This window comes from Ictidomys tridecemlineatus, chromosome 5 (genome assembly GCF_052094955.1).
Source record: "Ictidomys tridecemlineatus isolate mIctTri1 chromosome 5, mIctTri1.hap1, whole genome shotgun sequence".
Lineage (NCBI taxonomy): Eukaryota > Metazoa > Chordata > Mammalia > Rodentia > Sciuridae > Ictidomys > Ictidomys tridecemlineatus.
This window is the reverse complement of record NC_135481.1, coordinates 83,305,856-83,329,535: the sequence shown is the minus strand read 5'-3', so window position 1 is coordinate 83,329,535 and position 23,680 is coordinate 83,305,856. Positions and strand designations below refer to the sequence as shown.

The following is a 23,680-nucleotide window of genomic DNA, read 5'->3' as shown; positions in this document are numbered from 1 at the left end:
TTCTTCTTTGTTGTTCCCATCATACTGCTTTTCATCCATTTAGTATGACTTGAAAGGGTCTCAAGAGTTCCTTCATCCTCTTATCTTAGCTACAGTGACAAATCTCTTATCTGGGAAAGACACGAGTGACCTATCTGTCACTTTTATATAAAAAGAATCCTTTTTATCCTATTAAATGCAACATCTGAATGTGCAGGCTGCTTCCTTCTAAAAATGTTTTCTCCTTTGGGGATGCTTCTATGATTCCACACTCTCACACTTCCTCCTATCTACTGAATTACATCTTCTCAATTTCCTTTGTTGGTTCTCTTGCTCTAGCCATCCTCTCCATGTTGGGATTACCGTGAAGATTTTAATTTCAAGCTGTTTTCTCTTCTTACTCTTTACGACACAATCTCCTTATGTTATACCATCCATTCTCACAGCTTAAAAGTATTATCTATATAGAAAGGACTTCCCTATATTTTTATCTTCAACCCAGATCTCTGAGCTCTATATTTGCATATTACCTACTTGATACTGTCTCTTAACATGCCCCAAATCCAACTCATTGTCTCCCCACACTTGTTCTTTCCCTATTTCAATAAATGCTACCATCACATACTCAGATGCTCATGTTGAAATCCCAGTGCTAGAGATGAAAATGTTCTGAAATTAGATAATGGTAATGGCTGCACAACTCTGTGTACATAGTAAAAATTACTGAATTATATATTTTTAAAAGATGAAATTTATTGTATGAATTATATTTCAATAAAGTTGGTAATTAAGAAAACAATTAAATCAAGTCATTCACTTATCACTTCATCTACTCATATTCATCACAAAGTCCTATCTATTCTACTCCACTTCCCCTATATATATTAAATACACTTCTCTCTAACTGCTGTACCACCACCACTCTTGACATCATCTCCCATCTAGTCTACATTACAGCAGCTTCCTACAGTATTCCTGTCTCTACTCTCCATAAGAGACACAGTACAGTCACGATTTTTTTTTTTTTAAAGCTGTTGATAGATTTTTATTTCATTTATATGTGGTGCCAAGAACTGAACACAGTGCCTCATATACGTCAGGCAAGTGCGCTATCACTGAGCCACAGCTTTAGCAACACAGCCACTTATTTATACACTACATTTTTCAGGTCACTTTTTTGGCCTAAAATATTTTACAGAAATTCTGTTATCTTTTATCTTTCAGCTTGAATGTTACTATTTTAATTAGAATATTCCTGACTTCTCACCTAAAGAAGGTTCCACCTGTTACCTTTCTCATAGTACTCTATTTTCTTATTACTCACCACAATTTGTAAGCAGTGACCCCCAAACCCTTGCTCATTTAATGTCCATCTTTTCCATTAGGCTAACTGTTTTTTCTGGACAAAGTGCTAATAATGACTATGCCTGACAAATAGTGGCACCAAGTGTGTTAATTAAAAAAGAACAAAGAGCTCAAAATTGTTTCATTTTTTAATAATAATGAAACATGCACTAATAAATATATTTAAACATATATTCAGGTTTTTCTGTAGAACAGATTTCTAAAAGTGTCACTTGTAGAAGTTAAAGTTTTCTTTAGTGTTTTTTCATTTTCAAATTAAGAATATTTGGCCCTCCAATGAGTTGTATCGATTTATATCCTCACTGTCCCTATTTGTTTTAAGATTTTAAAATATGTACACTAAATTTAAATATTTGCTAAATTATATTGTTTTCCACCCCTTTACATTAACTAGTACTGAAATTAACATTTCAATTAACAGAGACTTTTAAAAAATACCAGAAAATGCCAATTCATAGGCTTAGGTATGCATGGCATAACATTTTTTGATTTCTTTAATAAAGCACTTACTAGCAAATGGAAAAATTAAATGAAGGAACCAATATATGTTTAAATAACTTTAATAATATTTGAGTTATCTACTTTTGACAGCTTTTACTTACCATATGTATCATATGGATCCACATTAGGACTAGGCATATTCCACCACTGGATGGTTGCGTCAATACCACCACTAAAACACTGTTCTCCATTAGAACTAATAGCTAATGACAGAACAGGGCCACTATTATAGGAAGAGAGGGAAAAAAATTACTTATAAATCCCAAGAAATTCAATCCCCATTCCCAAATCTGTGATTTACAAGGTATTTAAAAACTGTTTAAAGTAAACATGTATATTTAAATAGAACTAACATGATTCATATTCTCACTAATGTTAGTAAAATGAGATATTATGTAACTGTCTTACCTAATAGCAAACATTGAGAAAATTATAAAGTTTGAAGATTGGTAGATTGGTAAATAACAGTTATTAACTATGGTTATTAATTAAGTACTAGATGAGTAAAACTTACATGTGGGCCCTAAATGTGTAGATAGGCTCTACATCTAAAGAGGCACTCCTAAAAGATGGAGAAAAAAAGGATGGGGGAAGAGAAAGCAATTAAATAACCATTAAACTAAAGAATCATTAGGAAGATCAAATGCACATATAAAAAATAAGAGACAATAAAGAAGTATAATCAAATTATTCATATTAGCAAAATTGGAAGGAAAAAACCCAGCCATTATTAAAATACTTGCTTTTTGGCAGGAACTGTTTTTTGCAAGTTCCAAAGTTTCAGGGTATGGTCCTCAGAGGCAGTAACCAGCACAGGTTCAACAGGATGAAAAGCTAATGCCCGCACTCCATCAAAATGGCTACGTAGTGTATACTTGGGGTTCCATGTCTTTCGAAAGGCATCTTTATTGGCAGGCAACTAAAAAGGAAAAGCACACTATTTACTGGTAAAAGTAGTAAACTGATAGGCATGTGGAGTTTTTGTTTCTTTTGTGTTTAAAAATATATATTTAAAATAGCTTGGCTAAAATGTCCAGTGGAAATTTAATGTATTAAAAACTTTATAACAAATCTTTATAATTTTATAAGGATTCAGAAGAATAATTTCATTAGCCTTTCAAATATGTAGGTCAAATGAAGAGTTCCTTAATCTGTTTTTACCTAATCATCAAACTAAACCCAAAGCTCGTAATAAATGTTGAAGAGAATAAAATAACTCATTGCTGCAATGCTTTACATAAGTACAAAACAAAATGTAACAAATATATATATATATATATATGTATATACACACACACACACACATATAAATTAGCAAATATCCAACGGCAAACAGTACAGTTGTCATTTAGGAAATTACTAGCATATGAAGTTTTTAAAGGCAGCAAGTTAAGGTACTTTCTAGAAACTGAGCTAAGGACATGTTAATAATATTTTCAAACCCTTTGTCTAATTCTTGATTATGACAGAGGTTAATCTTTTAATTTTTATTTCTTCATCTGTAAAGATAAGCTGTGAAACCACTTCTAAAGCAGTAAAGTTTACTATAATTTAGCTGCATATATACTTAAAAAATATTAATGAGAATAATTAAGCCTACCAAGGCTCATGTCTCTAAAAAGCACACTAAATAAATATAAAATGTAAAAGCCAGGCGCAGTGGCGTACACCTGTAATCCCAGCAGCTCAGGAAGCTGAGGCAGGAGGATCACAAGTTCAAAGCCAGCCTCAGCAACTTAGCGAAACCCCTGTCTCCAAATAAAAGTCAAAAGGGATGGGGATGTGGCTCAGTGGTTAAGCACCCCTGCAGGGGAAAAAGGTAGAAAAAAGATATGCTGTAAAAGTAAAAAACTAATCTGCTGAAAAACCATAATAATGTAAAAATCTAAACAAGTATAGTTAACTCTCAATTGAATATTAAATGTCTAGAAAAAATTTATTCCAAGACTATTTTCACCTCTTATGCTGTCCTTCCCACTCCTTCTGAATGCTCTACCTAGCCCTCAAATGGAATTAAATACTTAGAAAATGATGCAAGCCAACTTTAACATTATCCTTAAGCAGATTAAACCTAAAAAATAAAAACATTTTTTATTTTAAGAAGTAACCTGAAGGCAAAATAGGCTTAATTTCTGTAAGATAATTGAGAATAGACTATTCAAGATGTGTTTGCTGACCAATATTTTAAGGTAATCATCCAAACATCTAGCTAATCCAACAAAATACCTAAGAAAAATTTAAACACCACGAAGAAAGTTAGAAAACTATATGTCACTTCAAATCAACACATTGACACACTTAAAACTTATCTTTTCCATGCACCTTGACATTAATTCTGCTTTATAAGTGATTCCAAAAAATAAGGAAGCCTTCTATTAAATCATTAAAAAAATTAAAAATAAAACTGCACTTACATCATAACTATAGTCTGCATCATTTGTTACCGTCAAGTCTGCAAGGTCTCCAAGGCCCAGTACACTTAACAAAACATCATCAGAACCCATAATAAATGACTTGCCTCCTCCAGATGGAAACGTTATTGGTTCAGCTATAAAGAACAAAACCGCTTCTTAAATGCTGAAAAATCATACAGTACAAGACAAATATTGTGGGGGAAATTTAAGCACTAAACAGTTACATAATTCAGTAATATTTATGAATTTCTATTTTCCCACTTCCACTCAAAAAATCCTATTACTAGTAATAAACACATGTGTTGAAACTGCAACGTAGTTATCCTCTACGTATCAAATATGCACTACGGACACTATTCCAGGGTGGGAGGTAGGTCACAAAAGTTTTGTCTATTCAAGTCCCATATCACTTCAGTAAATTAAAGTTTATATAAGAAATAGAAAAATTTTTGATTAAGCAAAGGAGTTAAATATCAGATTTCAGCTATTCATAGGAGAATAAACCTCTACCATCAACTTCAAAGTAGCTTATACAGTATTTTTAAAAAGTGAACAAGCTGCTGCTAAGTCCTTTTCTTTCTAAAGATTAAAAAAAAAATCTTTTTAAATCTAAAGATTAAAAACAAAGCATTCAAATGTGAATGATTTCCAGTATGCTATGACAGTATATCAGTGACAACAATGGCCTAGGAAAAAGGTACCTCTACTGCTAAGTCTCCTATAAGGTTAATTCGTGTGTTCTTCAGAATGCCCTCCAGTTTTAAAACTGTGACTACAATTTTTATTATAATGTCCTCTTTTATTTACCATGACACTTTTAAAATGACACAACTGAAGTATAATGATTATAAAACTTTACATTTTTTAATCAGAATGGCCATTTCAATTTCAAATATAACTGAAATGAAAGCTTCATTTGCTTAGTTTTCTCATCTGTATCATGTACATCATTACAGTTTCCCATGTTGATATTAGAAGTTTCAATTAAATTATTTAAAATATTTTCCTCTATACATACTATTGACCAGTTAAACTACTATAATTTGAATGACTATACTATTGCTGTGACAGTTTGTGTAAACAATAATTTTATCATTTCAAACATGTGCTTTAAAAGCAAAATGTTAACATTAAGATGGCAAGAAAAAATACTGGAGTAATTATAATACAAAACAACATATCAAAATACACTTAAAATTCATGAACAAATTGGGGAAAAAGGCATTCAAAAGCTCAAGCTGATAATTTTAAAAAATTCCTATGAAAAATTATATATTAAAATAAGCATTCACTAATACTATTGAAAATAATTCTGAGAATAGACAATATATACATACATACACTATGGCCATAGTAAAACTTATCTTTATTTAGAATACTTTGTGGGTTGTTTTTTTGGGGAGGGTTGGGGGGGGTACTGGGCACTGAACTCAGGGGCACTCGACCACCGAGCCACATCCCCAGCCCTATTTTGTATTTTATTTAGAGACAGGGTCTCACTGAGTTGCTTAGCGCCTCACCACTGCTGAGGCTAATTTTGAACTTCATCCTCCTGCCTCAGCCTCCTAAGCCACTGAGATTACAGGCATGTGCCACCACTCCCAGCTATATGTTGTTATTTTTATCCTATTAAACTATGCTATGCAATTTAGCAAATGATGTAAAGTGAATTTGAAAGCACTGCCAGAAAATATATATAATGGGGACACTAGATAGTATTTAATTCATCTTTTAATGACTACACTTGCTGAACCTGAACAAGCTGTAGCACTGATCTTTTCATTTCTACTGTTCACTTATTGGTAATACCAGAAATAACTAAGAGCTTTAAAATCAAGTTTAAAATTATGTTTAAGAACAATTTTATCAGTCAGTAAGTAAAATTTACTCAAAAGCATCTTTTGCCAGTACAAAGATAATTTGTTTCTAAGTTAAAATGCTATTCCTTCCACTTACATTCACTAACACAAAACTTAAAAGCTCAATTAAACAACTTAAATATAACATATTATTTTTGCAGGATTATTTCTGATCAACCATTGACTACTTTAGGGGTATGTGAAAGAAAGTACTTTGACAATATTAACTAGTTGGCAATATTAGCTTGTTTTACTGGAGTTTTAGATTAACCACATTTACCAAAAAGTATTATACTTATTTGTAATTAATCATGTAACTATATTTCTATCTTTTTCTATGCGCACATATTTATTTGTATTAAGCAAGCCATTCCTCTTACTCAGCATTTATTTACATGTATATCTGGGTGCACAAAAAAATATCACTTAAGCTATTATTTTTATCTTTAATATCACCCATCATTGTGGCACATGGTAATCACAGTAAATACTCAATTTGTTTGTCCTTGTTTCCCTGCCAACGAAGCTAATTTCCAATCTACAAATTCATCTTATTAATGTTAATATAATTACCCATGGTACGTGTGTACATAAGCATAAAATGTCATCAGCAATTCAAATAGAAAATTAAAAAGTTTTTAATTCAATGATAGGAATGGTCATTATTTATTATTATTCCTCTTTTTGAAGGGAAACTCTTCCTTTCTCTTCAAATCTTATCAAATTTAAAGAACAGAGCCCCCAAAAGAATTTCCACTTACGTCAGTGGCAACATGGTATATTTTAAAGTCTTTACTAACAATAGCTTGAAAGGTCGTAACTTGTTCTTTAAAAATTGAGGTATAACAAGGAATTAAAAAAGAAAACAAGAAAGGATTTGCCACTGAAATAAGACTACAAACTCAGTTCAAAGTTAAAATCAAATGTCTCTAACAAATTTTAATAAGGTTTACCTTCCCCTTGCCCTCCTCCTACCACTATGAAAGATATTACTGACTTACATTTTTCTTTAAAACACACCACACACACACACACACACACACACTACACAGAGGCAGCTCTAAATTGATTTTTATGTAGTGGTAAGTTTTGACTGGCTTTTTTATGTTAAGTCACTAGTCTGAAACATTTAAAAGGATCTATACTCCTGCTAATATGGCTTTGTCTTAACTGCACAATCTGAAGTTTAGAATGTATATTAATTATAAAAATTCTAACAAATGTACCATGCATTATTTGGTTAAAAAACAAACAAACAAACAGGGCTGGGGCTATAGCTCAGTGGCAGAGAGCTTGCCTAGCATGCGTGAGGCACTGGGATCAATCCTCAGCACCACATAAAAATAAAAACAAATAAAATAAAGGCATTCTGTCTGCACATAATAGAGTTGGTATGTGCATTTTAGAAAATGAAAGAAATTACTTCCCAAAGCAAAATAAGAATAATTCAATAGTAGAAACGAGACCACAAAAATCAACAAACGATATGACTTTTCATTCCTTTTGCTTTTATTATAATAAAATAATTAGTATATTTTATATTATACATAACTATCTTAGTGACTTATTATTTTAGTGACTTATCTTTCTTCAAATTATCCCACAGATTGACATGTGATAAATCTGGCGCGGTGGCACATGCCTGTAATCCCAATGGCTCGAGAGGCTGAGACAGGAGGATAGTGAGTTCAAAGCCAGCCTCAGCAATAGCGAGGTGCTAATAAGCAATTCAGTGAGACCCTGTCTCTAAATAATATACAAAAATAGGATAGAAAGGTGGCTCAGTGGTTGAATGCCCAAGTTCAATCCCCCTTACTATCCCCCCCCAAATTATGTAATAAAGGCAAGGAACAAAGGACAAAATTATTTAACTTTAGTTATCACTACAGAAATCTTTAAAAAAATTTTTTTTTTTAGTTGTAGCTGGACACAATACCTTTATTTTATTTATTTATTTTTATGTGGTGCTGAGGATTGAACCCAGTGCCCCGCACGTGCCAGGCAAGTACTCTACAGCTGAGCACCCAGCCCCAGCCCCAACTACAGAAATCTTAAGAGAATAAAATGGTGCCAAGAATGAACTTAAAGGCAGAACAACTGACTAGTATGTGTGAGGCCCTGCGTTCGATCTCCTGCACTGAAAAAAAGGGTGGGGGTGGGGGTATAAGATGTCTTCAAAATTATTATTTTTTTAGATATAAGTAATGTATATGTAAAATGCTGAGCACACTGCCTAGCAAGTGGTAGTTATTAACAATTGCTAAATTTAAAACACATGACAAAATGACTAAATATCTTTTTCTATATGTATTATTTTAAATTTATTTTGGTAAACTGTGTAGTTTTGTTAAATTTTGTAAATTTTCCCACTACTAGATTTCTAAGTTAGATATAAGAAAGATACAACTCCATCTAACTTTAACAACAAAAACAAAGAGTTAGAAACCAAAAGTTTCAAAAATCCCTAAGACAATAACACCAAGACCTTGCCCAACACCTTCTCTGATATAAAAAGACTTTCAAAATTTTAAACAGTAGCAAATTTATAATATTAAGATGTGATTTGGAGTTAAGGTCTTGCACAATGTAAATAAACACGGTAGCTAAATATTGTACCTTCCTCTGCTCTTGCACCTTCATGATCAGTCATTCTAGTAGAGGCTGACCTAGACTGATTAATGTTTCCTGAAGGGATGTGGGGCAGCTCATCATCTCCCAGATCAGCTATCATGTCGCAGAGTTTTGTTCTGTTGACCCCTGTAAATTAATGTCAGCAGTATAGGTTCATTTAATGGCTACCGCTTGACTTGCTAACAGCCTTTAGTAAACCAATTTGCTAACAGAAGAGGCTATTAGAAGTCCCAGTTTTTAAAATATCATGTAATTAAAGATATCTTCAATTTTCTATACCACCCCCTCAAGAACACATTAAGAGTTTAAATATTCATTATTCTTTTGATATTTGTGTAATATATATATATATATCTCCACTGTATACTTTAAACATATAATTGGGGGTGGGGAGTTGTTACCGAACCCAAGTTCTATAAGCTCAGACTCAGAAGATGCCATTAAAACAAGGAAAAATTTGCTGTTTAGATTAATGCCTACTTGTGTAAAGATTAAAACATGAACTTTTCAACTAAATTCATTATTTTAAAAAATTAAAGAAATAATCACAAATTATTTTTATGAGGGCGCAACAAACAATTAACTTTCCCTGGTGTTTCCACAGGTATTTTCCTGCCACATTAGTGTAAATTTGTCACTAACAAATTAATCCCGATTTCTCTTAAATATTTTTTTTCACTTTTTCCAGATTTGAAAAACTGATTTACCTGTGAGCTCTCTGAGCTTATTGTAATGGTACAAAACATCAGCATTTTCAGATAGCATAAATTTAAGAGACTTTATAGCTACTATCTGTATAATTCAGGCTAAAACATAAAAAAAACCCAAATCTGCTGCTGTATTGTGGAATAGTCTTTACTTTTAACTTGGAACTTCAGCATGAAATAATCAGTTATTTTTAAGCATGTATTTTAAAAGAAAGTTTAGTTTTAAGAATGTCAGAATATATTTGGAAAGTCAACAAAAATCAATAAAACAACTTTAATCAATAAAAACAATTTAAATAGGCAAAACCAAGGTCAAAAATATATGACCTCACATTCACTAACTAATGTCAACATTAATAAACTGAAATTAAGAGTGCTTTATGATTATTAAACTCATTGTGGCTATCTACATATTAATAATTCTATAGGAAATATCATTTATCTATGTATTCCTAACAGAATGACAGGCAATGAGATGGTAAGACTTAATGGAAATAAGTGGAATCTGACACATTTATTAGTTCTACTTTACAACTATTCCTAACTTCTTAAAAGTATTTATACAACTCAACTTCTAGGTATGTAAATATTATGTAGTCTAAATGTTCTAAAATAATTATAACTGAGAAATTTGGGTGTTACTGGAGGATTTTCCCATGGCCAGTGAAATGATAATAAACAAATTCTCTAATAAATGAAAAAAAGGTAAAGTGGATGTACAAATATCACTTAAATTCAATGTGAAAAAATAAACATGTTTCCTCACAAATATCTCCCCTTTCTAACTTACCAACTAGTATAATAATTACCACCACTGACTTAGTTCCTGTACTTAAAATTCTGCAACTGAATCTTAACAATCCTAAAATTTGTAAAATAAGTGGGGAACCAAAACTGTTTTTAAAAAGAATCCTTTAAAGTATTCTTCAGGCTAATCTCTTTCTACTGAGTTTAATCTAATCAGGGCTTTCATTCTTATAGATTACTACAACAAATTCTCAAATTTTCCCTCTCTAAAGCTCCACTTGCCTTCAATCAAATTTGAATACAACAAAATTAATTTTTCCAAAATCTTCATATTTACTATATCACCCCTTGTTCTGAAAACACAGATGATACTTCAACACTCTTTGGATCAAGGTTAACTAAAATCTTGTACTTTGCAAAGTTCATAATCTGATCCGATTTTTTTTCTATCCAATCTTATCTTTTAATGATCTATAATCCGCTAATTTTCCATAGTCAAAGCAATTCCTATATAGTACAATGTTCACTGAAGTTATTTCTGCCACATTATGTCCTATCTGTCTTCACCTATTATTCACAAAGGTAAATAATTCACACATCCTCCCTCCCAATCTCTCTCTCTCTCTCTCTCTCTCACACACACACATACACACACACACACACACCTCTTCTAACATGCACCTTGGCCTATTCAAATCTAATCATTTCTCCAAACTGACATTTACTCTGTAAATATTTTGTTGATCTCTCTGCTCACTTTTATTATACTTGTACATACCTTAAATTTTGACTTACACATAATTTCATCTTATGAACACTGATATAAAAAATAAATAAAGACTTGAGATAAGAATTTTTTTGCTATATACTATGTGAAGTAACGATCATCTAGTACACATAGACTTGGAAATATACAATATGAAGGTCATTGTTTCTTTCTTTCTCTCTCTCTCCCTTTCTGTCTCTGTCTCTTTCTCTTTCTTTCTTATTTTTGGTTTGTACTATAGCTTGAACCAAAGACCCTGAATACATGCTAGCCCAAGCACTGAGCTACATTCCCAGCCTTTTTTTTTTTTTTTGAGACAGGGTCTCACTAAATTGCTGAGCCCTCAAACTTGAGATCCTCCTGCATCAGGCTCACAAATTGCTGGGATTACAGGCATGCACAACTGCATGTGGTGAAAGTCACCAGTCACCGTTCACATTCAGGATCCCAAATTACATCATTATTGTTATTTGTATATGACAGCCAAACATTCAATTGAAACTTCTCTACTCCAATTCTAGCTTCTCAAAAGCTGTCAAAAGATGAAAGCAATTTCATAACCAGAAATCTACTGTATAAACCATCTTTCAATTGCAAATTTAATGTCTTCATTTGCTTTCTAAAATTATGCAATATTTTAAATATAAATTTTAAATATAAACATTAAACAATTTCATATAAAAATCTGAAATATAATTAGCAGTAATGAGAAACTTAACTTATAATAGTATTAATGTAACAGAATATTACACATATTAAACCAATATTTAAAGGCATACTGGAAGACTAAGGATTAAATAAAAGCCAGTTCTCAACTGCTGCTAGAATTTATGAGAAAAATTTTTATAGCAAGAAAGACTTTGAATTACAAAAAATACAAATACATCTTAATCGTGACTTCCAAGTCCTATATAAACATACATCTTTTAGATTGCAGTAAAATGAGGACACTGATTATGCCCACATGCAAGCCAAACTATACTATTGCATTATGTTAGTGTTTTTAAATTCACACAAACTTGTGACATGAAATTTATCTTCCTATACACTCTATTACCATAAGTAAAATAGTACTTGTTACTAATCTAATGTTTTCTTTCTCAAATATGTACTCTGCTTGTCAACTACCCTTATATTCTGAAGCAAAACCAATATGAAAGAGATAAGCTAAAAATAAGCTTATATGCTAGATCTGTTCTAGTTTCTATCATTATAATTAAATATTTCATGACAACTATCTTAAATAATTATGCCACCTCAATGTTAAGGAAAAATAACTTTGAGCTGCAAAATGATTCTGTGGTTTTAAAAAATGCAGTGACTGAAAGCATCTTTCTAACTCTAGGCAAAAATACCTAGAATAAGATATTTCTTTGAAAAAGGGAGGGAAAGAGGGATTGGTTCAGTTTATAAGTGTGAAATTAAAATCAGAAACAGAAAACAGCCGCATCCCTTAGCTGAAATCCTTTGCTACATAACAATTTTCTTTTTGTCTTTAATTTGATGTAAGAGAGAATATAGCACATTTTATGTGTTTTTGGAATTTATACTGCAGGCTGAGTATCTCTTATTGGAAATGCTTGGAACCAAGCATCAGAAGTATTTCAGATTTCAGAGTTTTTAAAAATTTCTGAATATCTGCATTGATTTTTACCAGTCAAGCATCCTAATCTTAAAATTCAAAATCTAAATGCTCCAAAATCCAAAACTTTGTTTCTGATTTTGGAACATTCTGGATTGCAGATTTTTGGATTAGGAATGTTCAAGCTGTATCTGCTGAAAATAAGCAGTTTTTTTTTCTTTTTAAAAATCACAAATATCATATAGCATGTGCAAGGTGCTTCTGAAAGCTACTGAAAATTACTGTTAAAAATTAACTTCTTCATAAATGTACTGAAAATGCCTAGTTTGAGATACTTAGACTGCAGTTACACTTTAAAATTTGTTATCTTGGATCTGGATCAGTAAATGACAATTACTACTACAAAGCTCAAAAAATGAAAACTAGAAAATGATCCAGAGAAGCTCACATAGTTTATATTTAAAAGAAATATAGAAAAAGATAAAAGACTACCATTTTCCAGTAATGTTATTTAAGTCAGAAAATGTACAGCAATTCTGTAACATCAATAAAGAAAGAAAATAATATTCTACACACAGAAAAGATAGGAAAGTTAGTATACATGAAAATAATTAGAAAAATTAAGACAAGTCCATCTATGAAGAGGCAGAAACTGCAAACACATTCTCATAATGTGAATCCTTAAAATGGAGAAAGGCTTCAGATCTTCTGAAGAAAGAAAATGAAATAGTTTTGTCTTCTTGATGAGCCTAATTTTATAGGTATAATATAGCATAGGAGTCACAATAGGATATAAAAATAAGGGCACCTATCAAAGAAAAAAAGGTCATTGCAATGCACAGTTTAAACATTTTATGTTCAAAATTAGAAACAAATACAAAAAAAAAAATCTTTTAAAGCTTTAGCACATATTTCATTCTAAATAAAGACCCCAGATTTCAGATGCTTCACACTTACTTCAGATGCTACACTCTATGTGATTTTTAATCACTATTAATTTACATGTCCTATAAAAATATAGCAAAAATGGAGGGGGGGGGCAGAGATAGAAATAATCCAATCAGTACAAGATTTTAACAAAACATAAAGCACTTTCCCTCACACTTCCATTCCCAAATTATAGAACATTTATTAAAAAGTCAAAGAAAATTAGGCTTTGGGTTAGAATATTTTATCAATACGAATTTCTTGATTTTCATCATTGAATTGTGGTTGTGAAACAGAATACTTCTATGATCAGGTAATATACCCTGAAGTATCAGGGAGAACATCTATAATTTAGTTTTCTGAACTGTTCAAAAAAATGTACACATTTATAGAAAGTATAAAGCAATTGTGATAAAGTGTTAAGGGCTAGGGAATTAGAGTGAAAAATATATGGAATTTTCTGTGCTATATTAAGTCAGATATTATATCTTAATAAAAAATTAAAAGAAAACAGAGCTTAACCTTTTGAAGTCTGAAACCAAAATAACCACATTAAAATCTCTTTAATTTTATGGTCTTAACATCTCTAAAATATATCTTACTTAGTAAGAAAAAAATACTGAAGTACATCTATTAACTCTCGCCTCACAGTTAAAAAAGGGTAGAATGGAGTAAACAAGCCTAAAGACAGAGAAACTTTAAGTACTTTAAAAATCTTTCTACTTAAGAATCAAGTCTTGGATAAATCTTTACGAAGTTAAAAAAGCAAGTATTCTTGGGGCTGAGTTGTAGCTCAGTGGTAGAGTGCTCGCCTAGCACGTGCGAGGCCTTGGGTTCAATCCTCAGCACCACATAAAAATAAATAAATTACACCTGCTGAATCCCTATAGTAAAGTTAGAAAATAATTGTTTTCCCTCAAAGCAGATGGAGGAAAAAAATTCTGTACACACTTAGCACTAAGATCCAGTAGGTATAATTTATTCACATTCTGGAGCAAAGGAAAAAAGAAATCAAAAGCCTATAGTTTTGGGCTGAGGATGTGGCTCAAGCGGTAGTGCGCTCGCCTGGCATGCGTGAGGCCCGGGGTTCGATCCTCAGCACCACATACAAAGATGTTGTGTCCGCCAAAAAATAAAAAATAAATATTAAAAATTCTCTCTCTCTTAAAAAAAAAAGCCTATAGTTTTATGAATTGTCCTAATTATACAAAGCTACACCTAGGAAAATATCAGAATAAAAACTAAGCCTAGATAATAAAAATGCTAAGAAAATTCATAAACTATCTTATGTAAGTTATAGCTTAGTATTAATATGATGATCTACCTGAATTAAGACTATTAGAAGTTTATGATCCATTTTAAAAAGTTTTCATAGTGATGCCCTGTTATCTGTGGTTCTGTTTTCTGATTTCAGTAACCTACGGTAACCAGAGCCTGAAAAGATTAAATAGAAAATTCCAGAAATAAACAATTTCTAAAGTTTTAAATTGCATACCATTCTGAGTAATATATGAGTTTTGTCCTGCCCAGGATTTGCTTCTGTCTAACAAATCCATGCTGTATATGCTACACATTCATTATTCAGCTTAAGTAGCTTTCTTGGTTTTCAGATTAAATACCACAGTCACACAGTGCTTGTGTTCAAGTAGCTCTTGTTTTACTGGAAGAAAAAAAAAAAAAATGGCCCCAAGGCAAAGGCCAACAATTCTGACACATCAAGGAAGCATACTTAAAATGAAAACGTACAAAGTTCCTAACTAAAGGGAACAAAAAAATTATACTTGAGGTTGCTGGGTTGATGGTAAATTCTTACTAATTGCTTACTGTAACTTACTATAAATTTTATCACAGGCACATATGTATTAAAAAAAAACAGTATATAGAATTTGGTACCATCCACAGTTTCAGGCAACCATTGAGGATATATTGCATTTCTTTAATTTTCATCTGCATGTTAGAGATTCAAAGTCAACACTTTCTGTATTCACGAGCCAAAGTTTTTAAATTTAAGGAATGTCAAAGTAAATGTAAAAAGTTAATGTTTATTGTTTTTCTTAATTATTCTTTCCTGAGACATTGCCAGAAACCTCAATCCTATGTCTATTTACATAGGTAATCTTAAAGACAGTCATACTTAACATTTAAAAATTTTAAACCACCTAAAAGATTCACAAATGGAGGTAAAATTCACAAAATGAAATACTATATAACCACCGAAATTTTACATGATTTAAAAACACGAAACAATGAGTTTAAAAAATATATAATATTCTTGGACTGTGTTGTAGCTCAGTGGTAGAGCGCTTGCCTGGAATGTGAGGCACTGGGTTTGATTCTCAGCACTACAGGCAAATAAAAAAAAAATAAAGGTTCATTGACTATTAAAAAAATTTTTTTTCTTAATTCTTGTTGAAAAATTAAAAAGTTTAAGTTTTTACAAGATTTGTAGTAAAATACAAATAATTATGCTAAATGTTAGGCATAATATCTGGATAGTAGGATTACAGGTGATTTTTACTTTTTCTTTATATTTCTATATATTTCTTACATTGTCTAAATGACATGAATGTTTTTATAATTATATATACAAAGTTAATTTAAAAATATATAAAATCAAAATTAAAGGAGAGTGGGCCAAATAATACATATCTAGATAATAAGATACCATTGAGGCATGAGAGCAATAGTCCCTAGATCCTGATTCAATCAATAGCTCCCTTTCACTCATTTCACATACTGGCTTCACCAGTATTGACAATAGGGTGGCTTAGTTAAAAAAAGGAAAAGAAAAAAGTTGAAAACATACAAAAATATTAGCTGACATAAAGCGATGTTTTCTATGAACTGTTAGCTAAATCAGCACATTTTTAATGAAGATTTAACAATTTGATTTTTATTCATCTGTTTTTAATATTTACTAAGCAGGTATTTATTTTAAAAGGGATTTTTAGAAAAATGTAAAACCTACAACTAAAAAGACAGTGAAATGACTTGTATTTCCGAACCTCAAAAAGATACAGGTTTATCATAAAAAAAAATAAATGGGAAACTTCTATTTTAAATTGGACGCAACATTACCTAAGAATTTCTAAAGAAACCTTCAGCAGATTAACTCCATGACAACATATATAAAGCAGTCTAATATTAAAATAAATACTTCATTTCTTAAAAAAGAAAAATAGCCTGATGCAGTGGGGCACTCCTGTAATCCCAGCACCTCAGGAAGCTAAGGCAGAAATACTGCAAACCTGAGGCCAGCCACAGTTCCTTAGTGAGAACCTGTCTCCAAAGATAAAAGGACTGGGGGGGATGCAGCTCTGTGGTAAAGTGCCCCTGGGTTCAATCTCCAGTATCAAAAAGAAAGAAAGAAAACTAAATACTAAAGATGTAACTTCATTTTATCTATCCTAAAAGTCAACCATGCAATCATACTTTCATACTCATGCACACATTATAGGTAAATGATTTTAAATCTGAACACAGTCCTAGTTTAGCACCAAATATTACTCCATATAATAAGCAGTTCCCAATAGTGTGAAACTTCTTGAAGAATAGTTTGCCCTTTAATTTATATGCAATAACACAAACTAGCTTACAGTTACAAAAACTTATAACACAGGTAAAATTCTCCAAAATCCCTCTTATTAGCTTCTACAATAAATCACTCAAAAAATGCTTTACTGAAGGAAATTTTCATTCTTTATACGTGTCATTTTGTAAACTTTTCTACGTGTCACTAGAAAAAAGAATATGAAAGAATGCCTCTGTGGTTTTACCTTTATCATACATTCTTTGATAAAGCAAAAAAGATGAGACTAGGAGTCAACAGCCCCAAAATAAGTTTCAAGGGTTTCCACAGGTCTGAAGAAGGCTTTTATGTGGGTCGTTTTTCCCCACTGTGGGTGTTTTTTTTTCCCCAAAAAGTTTGCTTCACAGAATGAAAATGAATTAATTATACAGAGAAATAAATAACACAACTGTATTTATACTTTTGCAGTATACTGGCTAAATACAACACATTGAAAAATATACCCTGATATCAAAAGACACCCACCATTACCCTTCCTAGTAGCCAAGAAAATACGAGCCAGTAGAAGTTTTGTGGCTATTATTTCTGTTGGATTATTATCAGAAAGCAGAAACTTGGAAGGGGCTTTCTTGCTTATTGTATGTAAGAATTCCCAAACTAACTTGGATATGAGTTGGTTATAGCTTTAATTCCCTATATATCAAAAATGGACAAATTTATTTTTCCTTTTTGAATGAATATCTACTATTTTTAATTCCAATATTCCTTACCAATTTGGTAAACTTTATAAGAGCTTTAAAAAAAAAAAAACCTAAAAAAAATTTTCCTTCACTCTTGCCCACATATGTAAAAGGATTTCCTCCTTGATCAATAACATCCTAAATAATATCCATAAGTTTCAATTGTACAACAGACAAAGTTTAAAGTTAGTTGCCCCCTTTATGAAACAAAACATAAAATGACATAAAAAAACAATCAAAACTTTTATTCTCAGTATCGGTAAACAAAAATTATAATAGTCAGAATCTGCACTTACTCTTCACCCCTTTCTTCCCCTTTCGTTCCTTCTTGTACTGTTCCTTCAGTTTACTTATTAGTCCCTGGTCTACATCCCAAACCTCAGCAGTTGGGGAGAGGTCATCTTTATCTACATGCAGCATATTATTAAAAGAAAAAACATCAGCAGTTGGCAATGCAAGCTGTTGGCAGTAAATTATTATAGCTTTACATAATCATAATAAAAATGTTTAATAGCATATACTCAAAATATTTTAAAGGTGCAGTCTCAGTTTTGGTATTCACAACTCAAAACTAAATGCCCAAGTTACTAAACATTTCTAAACATTTAATACCAATAGTGGTTCATTTTTATGTATTACAAATTTGAAGATTATTCTTTCAATGGACTGACATTAGAAATCTAATATTATAAAAATAGATCACTGCATCTTTATTAAAATGTTAATAAAAATTATACAGCCAGCATTATAAAAGCAAATGAATGAATTACATGCGAAATACTCATATAAGTGCAAGCTAGAAAGGTCAGTGCCATCTCATTGATGAAAATATTCATGCACCTTCTGTCACACTGATTCTGCATGCACAGGAAAACTGTACTAATGGAGAGGCATTCTAGTCCAATATAATACATACATATAGTTCCAAAATACAATGTCTCAAATAATTCATACAAAGCATTCAGAGAATCCCACTTCTGTCCCCACCCTACCCAAATAGTTCAACATCTCATTACCTTCTTCCATTGGACTACAACTAAAATTAGCAAAAACAAAAACAAAAAACACAAAACTCAAATTCCACTGAAGAATTTTTTAGAGTTGGTTTTTTTAGGGTAAGATAAAACAGTGACAAGCATGGAGAAGTGAAAACATCTTGCTATACATCTGCTAAAGATAACACTTCAGTGAGTAATAATTTGTTTTAAGTAAATGCTATGCCTCGAAAATACTCACTCATAGTGAACTAGAGAAAAAACATTAAAAAGAGGCAGTACAAAAATAGTTAAGTCTTTCATAATTATTTTAAGTACATAGGGGATTCTTTTACTTAGTTTTAAAGCAGTCATATTATTGGGAAATTTAACTTATAGATTAACAATTAGGAGCTTATGAAACCCTGTTAAATAAAAATTATATCAAAACACCTAGGCTAAGCCAATCAGACTGAATAATAAAATTTTAGTGAAAAAATACTTGTTAATTCAATATACTCTAGTTTATAATCTTAGAAACTTGCAAAGCCTTCCTGACTCAACCTATAATGTGGACATAAAATTAAAAAACAAAAACAAAACACACACACACACACACAAAAAAAAACCCCACCTTTCCACTTATACACTATTGTATGTAGCAAACAAGAAATTTTCATATTTGAACAGCACACAGAAATTCAAATATTTACTGTATCTTGAGTCTTTATCACTACAATTTTGAGTTATTCTCTGAAGACTACACCTAAAATTATAGGTGGTCAACATACAAAAAACTAAAGTTTATGCTTCAATTTGCTAACTTTACTTGAAACTAGGTTATGCAAACTGAAATTAACAGGTAGGACTGTCAAATCTGCAATCTATAATACTGTTCATAACATAGTTGTAATACTGACTTAAGAGAAAATAAAGTTTTCAAGTACTCTAATCATGAAGTTTCCTGAAAATTGTATTATGTCAGGAATCTTGTCAATTTACTGAATACACCTAGAAAAATGTGATCCAAATAATTAATCATTCTGCAGTCTTCTTAATGACTGCTAACAACTTCTGTCAGCTACTTCAAGCAAGACAAACTAACACATTTGACGAAATATTTTTTATATCAGAGAGAGAAAAACCTCACTTGAATGATATAAACTTTATTTAGGAAATTAGGACAGAAAATTTTAATTAATATAGTTGAACAGTTTTCTAAAAGACCTTTGTAGAGAGATTAAAGCTGTGAATAGTTCTAACTACAGTAGCAAAAAAGAGTGGAGTGAAAAAGCAAAGAGAATGAAAAAAGGATAAGCTTAAGGAAAAAACACAAATATTACTTGCAAGATAACCTCAAATCTAGAAAACAAAGGTAAACTTAGGCAGTGCAAAGAATAGGTTGGTGAATGCATATGTGCACAAACAACATCCTAAAACTTGCCTGTTAAGTAACAGTTGATTTGATATTGCTTATAAGAATTACGTAAGAGCAAAGGGGAAGAAGCAGCATAATCTTCTACATTTTAATCCTGTTTTTAAAAAATCTAGGGGGGGAAAAATACCGAGAAATAAGGTTGAATAAATTATGGGAACGTTTTTTTGTCTAAAAGAAAGCACAAACATGCACAAAAAAGTTGACTCCTAACAACTCAAAACTACAAAACATAATATTTCTGTTATGATAATTCTGATTACCAAAGTAGAGGAATTATACAAATCATCTAACTGTAGCATAAATTTGTAACTAACTTCATTTCGTGCAAATATTCAACACTTTACCCACAGTATTTAAAAACATAGATTCAGGTAGCAATGGTATTTTGTAGTCCTATTAATTTCCAGAGATCACAATTTCAAAGAGTAAGTTTCAAACATCCTTAAAAATGTCTAGTGTCTATGAGGGGGATTAAAAAAAAAAAGTTGGTGTCTTAAATTTTTAATGAGAAGAACTTAAAAATTACTAACATCAATCTCAGACTACCTCATGTAAATGACAGATAAAAAAAGAATTAAGGGCTGGGATTGTAGTTCAGGGTTAGAGGGCTTGCCTATCACACCTGAGGCACTGGGTTTGATCCTTGGCACCACACAAAAATAAAATAAAGGTATTGTGTCCATTTATAACTTAAAAAAAAAAGTTTCTTTTTAAAAGAGAGGATTAAATCTTTCTAAGTAGCAGTGATTTTATAAAAGGATTCAGAATTTATTTTTAAAAAATCTGTGTTCTTTTTTTATGCTAAAATCTTCTTAACCCAATAATTTGAATATGAAAATCACCACCTTCCCATTTATAAATTTATTAAAATCCCTAGAAAATTAAATAAATATAAAAGGAATGTTGCATATCTATCCTCTTTGTTTCAGACAAAATTAATGACATTTGTTGAGTACAAATGATGAACTTTAAGAATATTGTATAGGTCCTTTGATAGTTTTTCTTATGGGAAAAAAATACTTGAGCCACTTTGTACTTGAGCGAGTTCCTTATTTCATCAAGAACTTAAGTTCAAAGCCATCCTCAGCAAGTTAGCAAGGCCCTATGCAACTTAACAAGACCCTTTCTCAAAATAAAAGATTAAAAACAGGGATGGGGCTCAATGAATGGGTAAGTGCTCCTGGGTTCACTCCCTGGTACCAAAAAAAAAAAAAAACCTTAAAATGTTTTAATGTTTCAGTTCCATCCGGAATTAAGAGGCTTTACTGGTTACTTCCACTTACATAATGAGACATAGGTCACTCAACTGCTGATAATAAAAAGTACATAAAGTATTGAACTTTGCCTTAGAAAGTCTTTGGACAGAAGAACTATTCAGTTTTACATAACTGGGTACTTTTTAATTAAAATAATAAAACATTTAATTTAATTTAATTTCACAAATTAAATTTCTGAAATTTTTGTTTATCTTTTTGACTAAGTTCTAGTCACTTTAGGTTCAGGCAATAGGAATGAATATCTGCCAAGATTTAGCTAAACAGATGCTTGATAAACCCTCTGTTATTTAAATAAATTACATATAAATAGTCATATGCTAATACAAATGTTAACTGGTTCTCACTACAAAGTAGCATATAGGTATATTTTAATTTTCTTCCACACATTTATTTATGGGTTCCAAATCTTCTGAAATGCATTATAAAATACTAGGTACTTTTAAAATATTAATAATAACAAAATATTAGTACTTTTAAAATTATTAGAAAAAAAATTTCCAACATTGAATGGGATACATTTAGAAACTAGGGGGAAAAAACAAAACAAAAAATGGAATCTTATACTGTTTCTCCCGAATAAGAATAAATTTCTAAAATATTGCCATTTTCAGATAATAAGTACAAAAACATACTAAGTCTAGAAAGCAACTGTGGAGTTTATGGTCTTCCATTTCCATTTAGAAGAAAGAAGAAAGATCTAAATATGAGGTTGAAATTATACCCAATGAAAAACCTTAATAAGGGCTGGGGTTGTGGCTCAGTGGCAGAGCGCTTGCCTCGAACCTGTGAGGCACTGGGTTCAATCCTTAGCACCACATAAAAACAAATAAACAAAATAAAGATTTTTTTAAAAAAAGAGAAAGATAGTTGAAAAAGAAAAAAGAGAAACCTTAATAAAAATGTGAAATCTTTTAAGTAATCAATTTTTATATCAAGAAAGTCAATAAATATCATCTTAATAGAAGGTTTTTCTCTTTTGCTATTAGCAATCTTCAGATTCAATACACAAATGAGGAATTTTTTTAAAGCTCCAAGTTATGATTTGTATCACCAAAGTAGTTTTAAACAATTTGGTGATAACTGCTCTTGATAGTAATAAAGCAAAACTTTGATGTATTAACATAATCTCCAATAAAGCTCTATAAACACTTCTGAGTTCCACCCCTACCAGACAACATGTCAATATTCAACAATGATTGAATGAACATTTTTAACAGGGAAAACACACTGGACATAATCTATTGCCTTAAAATATTTTTTTAGACTTTTATTTTACTACCAAATAGAGTTTTTAGCCCTGTACAGACAGACTGTTTTCTCTCTTTTGGTTTTGGCTGAATTATTATTAGCATTATGTATGACTTCCAAAACTGAGGCCTTAACATTTGCACACTGACTATTACATGTGAAAAAGTTTAATGTCTTCATTAAATCTTGCTCATTGTAGAGCTGTATTCCTGCCTATCAATAAGTCAGGTAATACCCTACTTACTCAGACTTGTGTCCTCTTAAATCTAGACTAATCAAATGAAATAATGGAATGTCTAACAATGAGTAATGCTTATTAAAAAAAAAAAGCTATGAGGAAAGAGATTTCCAAATCAATAATACATTTCAACTTTAAATCAAGATAAATGTAAAATATGAAAGTTTAGTCACCAAATCTAAATAAACTGGTACAAAATACTCTGTAATTATTCAATACCACTTCTCCTTGCTCTCTGTTTACCTTCCACCATACCTTCAGATACAAAAATTCCACATAATAATAATCTTTCTATCTTTAAATGATAGATTTCCTCCCACCCCCATATTTCTTTATCACCTTACCCCATTCGGTGCCATCCCCTGAACTCCGTGCTTCTCCAGCTCCTTCACCATCTTCAGCAGTCACTAAAAAATCAAATTCTTTCAGTGCTTCCTCTGTATCAGGATCATCAGTTAGGTCTGCAGCTAAGCCTTCATTACCTATCTATAAACAGAATATAAACCAAGAATTATTTTTAATCCTAAATTTTAAAAGGATCTTTTAGTGTTTCATATAACCATGTTTTCACACCCATTTTTAAATTATTTTGGATCCAAATTTTTAGACTTTCTATGTAATTCATAAGTCTCAAATTATATCTTAGATAAATGGTTCAACAGTACTATGCCAAGCCATTTGTAAGATGTGATTCAAATACTGTGATATAAAAAATGGTTAAAGTGCTATTCATCAAGAGTTAACTTCTTTAATTATAG

General features: G+C 31.1%; 1 protein-coding gene across 5 annotated transcripts in view; it reads right to left on the bottom strand.

Moving 5' to 3' along the window:
- Positions 1-23,680, bottom strand: part of Strn3 (striatin 3) — an 89,573-nt gene that overhangs the window by 15,535 nt on the left and 50,358 nt on the right. For 2 of the 5 annotated variants that reach the window (XM_078050260.1, XM_005322655.5), the window contains exons 7-13: positions 23,267-23,408; positions 18,044-18,154; positions 8,735-8,875; positions 4,260-4,393; positions 2,589-2,764; positions 2,360-2,407; positions 1,947-2,068 (exon numbers count right to left, since the gene is read on the bottom strand). In XM_078050260.1, the coding sequence (XP_077906386.1) occupies positions 1,947-2,068; positions 2,360-2,407; positions 2,589-2,764; positions 4,260-4,393; positions 8,735-8,875; positions 18,044-18,154; positions 23,267-23,408 (874 nt within the window). The remainder of the gene's footprint in view (positions 1-1,946; positions 2,069-2,359; positions 2,408-2,588; positions 2,765-4,259; positions 4,394-8,734; positions 8,876-18,043; positions 18,155-23,266; positions 23,409-23,680) is intronic. The other 3 variants (XM_021724683.3, XM_040275220.2, XM_005322657.5) reach the window with 3 other exon arrangements.